The sequence below is a fragment of the Lynx rufus genome, unplaced genomic scaffold, assembly GCF_022079265.1.
Source record: "Lynx rufus isolate CCGP_SWC_20201006 ecotype Redwood Valley unplaced genomic scaffold, mLynRuf1.p SCAF_11, whole genome shotgun sequence".
Classification (NCBI taxonomy): domain Eukaryota; kingdom Metazoa; phylum Chordata; class Mammalia; order Carnivora; family Felidae; genus Lynx; species Lynx rufus.
The window spans coordinates 66,246,476-66,255,000 of record NW_025814825.1 but is presented as its reverse complement, the minus strand read 5'-3'; the positions used below and the strand labels follow the sequence as shown (position 1 = coordinate 66,255,000).

The window sequence follows — 8,525 nt, the reverse complement described above, 5'->3', positions numbered from 1 at the left end:
TGAAGGCATTTATGAAGTCCTTTACAACGTGCAAAGAGGTTAATTGAAAAATTTCTTAATGTCATTATGAAAGAACTAGATTAACCCAAGTTAATTCACTTTATTGTTCAAAATAAAGAGGAATAAGCCCTGAACTCACTTGCAAATTTGGGGCGTGAATTAGGGGTGAGATGTTGTCTTTAAGGACTCTGCCAGTTTAATTAAGATATGGAAAATTACTTATTGTTCTTCACCGCTAAAGTGCTAGGAATTAACAGGCAAATGTGGTGCCTGGGTTTTTCACGTCTCCGCCATGTGTGTGTGTGTTTAATACCCATAAGACTCCGTCATTAAACCTCAGGCACGGACTGGCCCGCTCACGCCAGCCCTCCCACCGGCCTGTCCACACGGAGGAGCCTCGGTGCAGACCGGCGGGGGTGGCGGGGGGCGGGGGGGGTGTTTTACTCGGGCCGGATGATCCGGGAACCACAGACCCCCCCCCCCCACCCCTTCCTTCCCCACAGGGTCAGGATGGCTGGGGGGGGGGGGAGGGCTGGGGTGGGGAAGGGGCCTCTTCTCCCGGCAGGTGGAACTGTGAATCTGCATGTAGCTCTTTCTCCCAAGAGCAGTACTCAGCTTCCTCCGGTCACATCAACGCCCCTTTTGCTTCTCCTTCAGGAAGTATTACTCAAGAGGGCGGCGGACCTCGTGGAAGCCTTATACGGGATGCCCCACAACAACCAGGTAGGCGGACGGCAGCCTGACGTGCCTGCCCCCTCCCCAGGCTGACCGTGTCCTCGGAGGGGCCAGCTGGCCCGGGTCCACCGCGGGTTTTCTGGGCGCACACGCACCCGTTCACGACCACTCAGTCTGGTGGGAGAAAGGTTCGCCTTCCTGTTTTCACCCTCACCCCGGGTATGTGAGTAGGAAGTCACACGTCAGTGTCAGGGAGCTGGAGCAGCAGGCCTTGTCACAGGGAACAGCCACCTCGAAATCCGTCCGGGGGATCCGGTGGTAGGTGGACGGCTGGTGCTGCCGGCCTGGGAGGGAAGGACGGGCACCCACGGCCCACCTTCGTCCCGCTGGAGGTCTCCGGGGAGCAGACGTGAGGGTATTCGAGATGCTCCTCTGACTCTGGGTCCGGTGCCTTCCACGCCTCCCCAGCTTCTGTGCGCGCCTTCGGGGGCCCCTGGGCTGTGGGTGCAGAACAGAGCAGACGTGCCCTCTCAGAAGCACCGTTAGATTATTTTCCTAAGGGAAGTTGTAACTACAAAAGAACTTTTGTCATGGTTATTTGGCCTTGGCGGGGGGCCGGGGAGGGGGGGGCAAGGTGGAGGGGGGGGGCCGGTGCTCCCCAGCGCGACCCGGGAGCTTGGGGCAGAACGCGCACTTCCCCTCCTGCCCTAGGAGATCATCCTGAAGCGGGCAGCGGACATCGCCGAGGCGCTTTACAGCGTCCCCCGCAATCACAACCAGATCCCCACCCTGGGCAACACTCCCGCGCACACGGGCATGATGGGCGTGAACTCCTTCAGCAGCCAGCTAGCCGTTAACGTCTCGGAGACGTCGCAAGCCAATGACCAAGGTACGCGGCCGAGCAAGGGTGGCCCCCTTGCCCAGACACAGCCAGCTGCCCACGCCCTGGGTGCGGCGGGAAGGCCTGCCGCGCTGCGTTCTCTGCGGCGAGGCCCTCGCGCCACGGAGCGCCCAGAGCGCAGAGCAAATTACTGCAACCGTACCTCCTGCCACTCAGCTGCCCGGTCTTTGCTAGACGTTTCCCTGAGAGGCTGGGAGCAGCCACGGGCAGCTGTGGCATAGTAAGCGGAGGGGACCCTTCTCGGATATGCTGCACGGGTGGGGCCCGGAACCAGCCAGGGGAGAGAAGCTCCCTGCCCCCCCCAGCCCCCCCCCCCCCGCCCGCCCGCAGCGCACCTTCCCCCATCACGCGGTGGCCCGGCCGCCGCGGGCCGCAGGACCTTGTCGCGTGAGCCGGTTCTGAGCGCCTCGTTTAGTTCTCCTCTTTAAAATCCGTGCAGGCAGCAGTCTCAGAAAACCCCTCTCCTGCCGTCCGCCCGCTCCCCCGCGGCGGGAGCGAGGCTGCCGCTCCCCACCCCTCCCCCACACGCGCAGAAATGGTAACCGTAAGAACGAAGACCCCAAAACAGCCCTTCCCGGGGAGTTGCGGCCACAAACAAGCTCTCGCTGTCAGCCATGGCATTTGAAGGTCTGCGGAGGCCGAAAGTTCACGTAGTGTGGGGGGACAGCCCGCGAATCCAGGCTGTCGGTAATTGCTTCTAAAGAGAATCCTGGAAGCCGCTGACGGTTAGATCGAAGCGCGCTCGGCTGGCTGTCGAAGCCAACAGAGACCCGGAGCGCGGCCCGGCCAGCAGGCGTCGGGGCAGGGTTGGCGCCGCGAGGTCGTCCGAGCTGGCGCGAGGCGCTGGGGCTGGCGTAGAGCGTGAGGTCGATGGACGGTGTTGAATATGTGGTACGGATTCGCGGGGAGACCCCCCCCGAGTGTCTCTGCCTGATAATAACGTTATTTTTGGCCGGGGGGGGGGTTTCAACAGTCGGCTACAGTCGCAATACAAGCAGCGTGTCCCCGCGAGGCTACGTCCCCAGCAGTACTCCCCAGCAGTCCAATTACAACACAGTCAGCACTAGCATGAATGGATATGGAAGTGGCGCCATGGCCAATCTAGGGGTCCCGGGCTCGCCTGGATTTCTTAATGGCTCCTCCGCTAACTCTCCCTACGGCAGTAAGTGTCTGTTTTGTCGTCACACGGATTCATGTTCACCTACCACGTCGAATGTGTGCATATTGCTTGGCTGTTCTGGGATGTGAGCTGCTGGACCGAAAGGGAGGGAGGCTCTGCAGGCTGGGGGTCCACGTGGCGGCGGCACTTTGGCCACTGGCCGACGGTGGGGCCCCGCGAGGCCGCCCCGGGAACCCGAGCCAAATCGGAAGCGAAACGGGGGCCGCCCGGCGGGAAGCCACAGCCCCGCGCGCCCCCCCCCCCCACCCCGCCCCGCCCCCCCCCGCCCCCCCCCCGCCCCCCCAAGAGTTCGCCTGGCATCCAGAGAGCGGCCGAGCCGGCAGCGGGTCGCCCCTGCCCCGCTGGCCGCGGCGTCCCGGGCGAGGCCCCGCCAGCCCCCTCCCTGCGTGGTGTTGCCGTGCCGGCGCCGTGCGTCCTGACCCTGTTTGCTTTGTTACAGTAGTGCCGTCCAGCCCCACCGTGGCAGCCTCTTCGGTCACCCTCCCTTCAAACTGTAGCGGTACCCACGGCATTTTCTCATTCTCACCTGCCAATGTCATCTCTGCAGTGAAACAAAAGAGCGCCTTCGCGCCCGTGGTCCGGCCCCAAGCTTCTCCTCCTCCCTCCTGCACCAGCGCCAACGGGAACGGACTCCAAGGTGAGGGGCGGCGCCCCGGCCCTTCCTCCGGCCCCCCCCCCCCCCGGCCCTGCCCCCGTCCCCCCGCCCCCAGGCATGCTCTCCTCTGGTGGCCGCGATGCCGCGTGCCCCTCCCGGTCTCCGCAGAAGCGACACGCGCTCGCGCACCCCCACCCGTAACAGACCCTGGTGGAAGAAAACTGTTCCCTCCTGCTTCCAACCTAACCCACGGCGTCCTCGTGGTAAAGCCGCCCCTGCCCTCAGGAAAGGGGAACCGCTTGGGGGTCGTGGTGGACGTCCACGCGGCAAACGGGCCTTCACGGCTGGCGCCCGCCAAGTGAGAGCAGGGTGCGCCCCGCCTGTGGCGCCTGGGCTTGCGGCCCCCTGGCCCACGGGCGGCGTGACGGCCTCAGGATGGGGACGGCGGGGCCCGGCTCAGAGCCAGCACGCTCGCTGCGTGCCGAGTCCCAGCCTGCCTTCTCAGCCTGGCGCGGCAGACCTGGGGCCAGCGGGCCGTGCGGTCCTCGGAAAGGGGTGCACCGAGATCGGGGCCGTGCATGCGTGGGGGGTGGGGGGAGTTGGATTCTCTAGGCGATGCCTCTCACACGCTCAGAAGGGAGAAGGGCTGGTCCCGGGGGCAGGGGGAGGCATCCCGTGGACGCAGCTGCCCACGGCCGGGGCCACGTGGAGCAGGCACCCAGTGCCTGCCCAGGGCTGGGTCCCTCCGGGCAGCATAGGCCGCACGGTGGCCTGTGAGGTGTGCGGCGGGTGGGCCACGTGAGTGCCCCTAGGCCTCGTGATCTTACCGCGTGGCTCTTTGTGACTCACTGGGGCCACAGGCACTGAATTAAGTGGCCGTCGTCTGGCCTCTTTCAGACACCACCTTTGGTATATGCTCCTCCCGGTGACAGTCAAATCCAGTTACTCCTTTAAAAAAATGAATCCATTCAACCAGTATTTACTGAGCGCCTACTATGTGCCAGGCTCTCTGCTGGGTGCTGAGGACGCTACCGTGGAGAAGACAAACTGGCCCTTTTGTGAAGTCGGTGGCATATTTCACTTTGATGAACTAATGCTCAAAAAAGGAACTGGAAAGGTATCCGTGATTTGAAATAATTGTGTTCCCAACATCTTAGTCGTATGAGAGGGACGCCCAGGCCCCGTGTGCCGCCGACCGGCCCGCGGCCCAGAGCTGCTTGAGAGGCAGGTGGCCGGGGGCCACGGCCCGTCCACCGTCCACACGGTGCGGAGGCCCACGGGAGGACGGCACACCCACGCGGGGTGTGCACACGGGCCTGCCGAACCATAATGTTGTAACGGTGAGTCGGAGAGGAATGAATGCTGTGCAAATTGATGAACTGGGAAATTGAAGCTCACATCACCACGTGAACGAATGTATCGATACGTTATACGCAAATTAACGAGAGTGATCATTCTGACAAAAATTAAACAACGCTAAAGTTAAAAGATTTTAAATTCTATTCGTGCCAGGAGTTCACTGGAAGGCGTCAGCCGCGCTTGGCCTTTTAGCACCAAGTTTCTTACTCGTAGAGGAGGAGAAAAAGAGCCCCCTGAGGTGGGGCTGTGACTTGGGTCTCTTCGGGGCCTCGGCCTTGAGATCGCAGGGCAGCTGGGCTGTGAGCGGCTTTGCTCTTGGAGAGCCTGAGACTCACCATTACGATATGGACCAATCAGCAGGTGGTCAGAGGCAAGGGCTCAAGGCGGAGGGGAAGTCCAGGCCCCTCCGGTTTTCACAGAGGGAGCGAGCGCAGCGCCTGGGTCCCACCGGGCCTGCAGGCCAGCCCTGGCTGGCGTCACAGAAGTGACCGGCTTGGTTCACATCTGTCGACAGAGGTGGCCTCTGGGGAGTCCGGGGCCTCCGTCTGCTGTAAACGAGCCACTGAGACGCGGGGGAGGCGGCAGCCCTTCCCCCACCCCCCCACCCCCCCCCCCCCAGGGAGTCTTTGAGGAGGGGCTGCAGCGTGGAAGGTCGTGGGGGGGGTTTGTCCCCACACGTACCCCGGTCCCGTGAAGTAGATGCCCCCCCCGCCCCCCCCCCCCCAGCACCTTAACCGAGCCTGGTTAACGGAAGGCACGTGCACCCACGGCGAAGGCCACCCGGCCGCAAGAGTAACCTGCCGCCTCTCTCTTTCAGCTATGTCTGGGCTGGTAGTCCCGCCGATGTGAGGGGCTCGCTCCCCCCTCCGCAGCACCCGGCACCACGACGGACTTCAGGGGACACGTTTAGCGTAGAGGGCCTGCTGCTGGAGACCGTGATCTTCAAGCTGTCAGCAGCAGCGGAGACGCTACAAAAGACTTTGTTTAAAGATTTTATTTAAACTATTAAGAATCAACATGCAAACAGCCTACTTCTTCATGAACAATTCCATTTTATTGACTGAACTTTTCTCATATTTTCACATTTCTCAGATCTGAAGACTAAGGAAAACAAAGTGACGCCTATTTTGTATAAAGTTTCTGACTCCGTCTTGGCTATGTCTAGTACTTGCTATGTGTTGGGAGAAACTTTGTGAATGCACCATTTTGATTATCATGAAACACTGATGAAAAATGCCTCCAACCATTTTTCTGTGCTCATACTTAGATTCACAATGGTTGTGTATCTCTATAATGTGAAATATTTTTTTGTGGTGAAAAAAAAAAAAGGGGGCCAAGGAGGCGTGAGCCATCGAACTGGAAGGAAGGAGGACTTGAATTTGGGTGGCAGGGAGGGAGGGAGGGTTTATCATTGCTTACCTTCATCTTAATGAAATGAAACTTTGTAACTTATTGTAGTTAGAAATTGTAACTTTGATATTGAATTCTCTTGCCTTCAACAAGCACACTGACAGAAAAAAAAAATGCTACTGTCTGTTGGTTGAAATCTTCTCCCACCGCTAGAACTTCCTGTTAAGCAAGTGTGATCTGCAACATTTTTTCAACTTTTGCTAGCACTGTATACTATTGCATTCTTAGGCTACTGTGAGGTCCATGTTTCTTGTACCAGAAGTTGTCCTTTTGACTTCTAGCTCCTTCTTCCCTAATGTGTTTTGTATGTGGTTATAAAATTGTAGACTTTTGTGATTTTGCCAAAGTTGTAGCTAAATATTTATACACTTGTCTTGAATTTTTTTCAGATCCACTTAAATATTTAGAAAAAACACGTTTTCTTCCTTATGTGTCTCATAAGGAATAAAATGGTCTCCATTCAACACTTTTCCATGAACACTTACAGTTGCTAAGGGACTTTCTTTTGTAACATATCGATTATAAATATTGTATTTATCTTTGAGATTTTGTACATTGCTTTTACCGCCGTTTTCTTTTTCCTGTCTGTATCGGTTTTTCATCATGGCCCGGTGTTGGGAACACCGTTAAGCCAAGAGCTGTCTCTCTGATCTTTGTTAAAGTGAACCGGTGTCCTGGAATTTCATTTGTACTTCAAAGATTTGCTTTTGTTTAGACCTCCCATCCTTTTTTTTTTCTTTCTTTTTTATTTTGAGGAAAAGTCAAATTCATTGTTTATTTTTATATTATTTTTAAGTTATCTGAACAAATACTTTTGAGAACAAAGGTTGTTGTATAGTCAACACAAAAACGGTGCCACTCGGCTGTGAAAATCCTAGTAGATTTCGTGCATGTGGAACAGCCGTGAAGAGGGGACACCGTTTGGGGCTGTGTCCTTATTTTTCTGTAGAATGTAAAAAGTCATTTTAGCTGCCACCCACGACTTTGCCACATAGCTGAACTGTGTTTACTGGAAAAATTCAGAGGCCTAAAGTTTAAAATAAAATTTACTTCTGATGTTTTAATTAAAATGTTTGCCACATTAACTTCTCTGATGCCTTAAAAGTGGACTTCTTTAAAGAACCTTTGTGCTATTTTATCACAGGCTTACAACACAACTGTTACGATTTCATTTGGAGATTAGGGTGTCTACACACACACACACACACACAAAAGCACAAACCTGTTGCGATGTGTCGCTCCTTCCCGCGTCTGATTCTGCTGTGTTCTGTGCCCTCCCAGGCCCATCTAGGAATCAGGTTTTGGGGGGGGGGGGGTGGGGGGACCAAAATCACCGCTGGTTTTTAAACTGTTTTTTTTTTAAATTATATATATATATATATTATATATTATACATTATATATAATATATATATTTTGCGGTCAGACCTGTCTGTCCTTTTTAAACCGAAATGACCTCCTTCAGATCCTGTGCCTCTTCGTGCCAAACCCGCAGTGACACCAGAGGGTTCGTCTTTTCCCTTTGCATTAAATGCTTCACACAGCACAGCAACTGTTTTGCAAACTGCAGCAGAAATCAGATTTAAAACCAAAAGGAAGGACTTTAAAAAACTTTGACAAAACACACACACACACACACACACACACACAAAACCATGCACAACTTAGGAAAGTGCTCATTCGAGGGACTAAACGAGCAGAATGTCCCCGGTGGTCAGCGGGTCACGGCCCGGCCCTCCGACGGCTAAGGCTTAGCTACGTGGAAAAGCCTGAGAAGTCACTTTGGAACTAAATTGCCTCCGTTTTATTTTGTATAAGTAAGGGTTTGATCTAAAAACAAGCTCACGTGTACATGTTAAGAACGTTTGCAAGTTTCCTCATCCCTGCACTCGGTTTGTGTTTTAGATTAATTAGTCAATGCCCCTCATCGCTTCATGGTCTCAAAATTGAGCGCTTCACTAAATGGTAGATTTTACTGTTAAAGACCCTACAATAAGATTGTTTTATCTGTACATTTTTTCAGATATTTAACTGTATAAAAATGTTCATTTTACACAATATTTAATTAAAGTATTTCTTGTCTGTGAATTTCACTTTGGGTAATTTTCTCTGTTTTGATTAAAATGAGGGGCACAGCGCATGCAGATACAGACTGGGGTGGGGGTGGGGTGGGTGTTCCTTCGACACCTGGGCCCCAGGGCTGTGTCTTGGCTGAGATAAAAGTGATTCGTAGAACCACCTTCTACAAAGTTATCAGTCCTTAAACCACTCTTGTAACCTGCACAGAGAAATTCTTAGGGCTCCGGTCCCCGGAGGGGGCGTCTGTACGTATGTTGCACTCAAATGTCTGTATGTGACCCTGTCTCAGGCACCGTGGCATATAACCAACCTGAAGACTGCACCCCC

At 55.0% G+C, this 8,525-nt stretch overlaps 1 protein-coding gene and 1 long non-coding RNA gene across 13 annotated transcripts in view; one reads left to right on the top strand and one right to left on the bottom strand.

Annotated features, from left to right (window-relative positions):
• The window catches only part of EBF3 (EBF transcription factor 3), a 117,174-nt gene extending 111,086 nt beyond the window's left edge, over nucleotides 1-6,088 (top strand). For 5 of the 12 annotated variants that reach the window (XM_047073624.1, XM_047073622.1, XM_047073621.1 and 2 more), the window contains 5 exons: nucleotides 658-723; nucleotides 1,387-1,564; nucleotides 2,550-2,738; nucleotides 3,196-3,393; nucleotides 5,528-6,088. In XM_047073624.1, coding sequence (XP_046929580.1) covers nucleotides 658-723; nucleotides 1,387-1,564; nucleotides 2,550-2,738; nucleotides 3,196-3,393; nucleotides 5,528-5,559 — 663 coding nt within the window. In that variant the 3' untranslated portion in view covers nucleotides 5,560-6,088. Of the gene's footprint in view, nucleotides 1-657; nucleotides 724-1,386; nucleotides 1,565-2,549; nucleotides 2,739-3,195; nucleotides 3,394-4,355; nucleotides 4,469-5,527 lie in introns of all 12 variants that reach the window. The other 7 variants (XM_047073623.1, XM_047073620.1, XM_047073627.1 and 4 more) reach the window with 4 other exon arrangements.
• Nucleotides 6,089-6,890: 802 nt separating this feature from the next.
• On the bottom strand, nucleotides 6,891-8,184 carry LOC124507235 (uncharacterized). Its single transcript, XR_006960965.1, has 2 exons — nucleotides 7,548-8,184; nucleotides 6,891-7,407 (listed from the first exon to the last, which is right to left on the bottom strand). It is a non-coding gene; the product is annotated as an uncharacterized LOC124507235 (long non-coding RNA).
• Nucleotides 8,185-8,525: the final 341 nt, after the last annotated feature.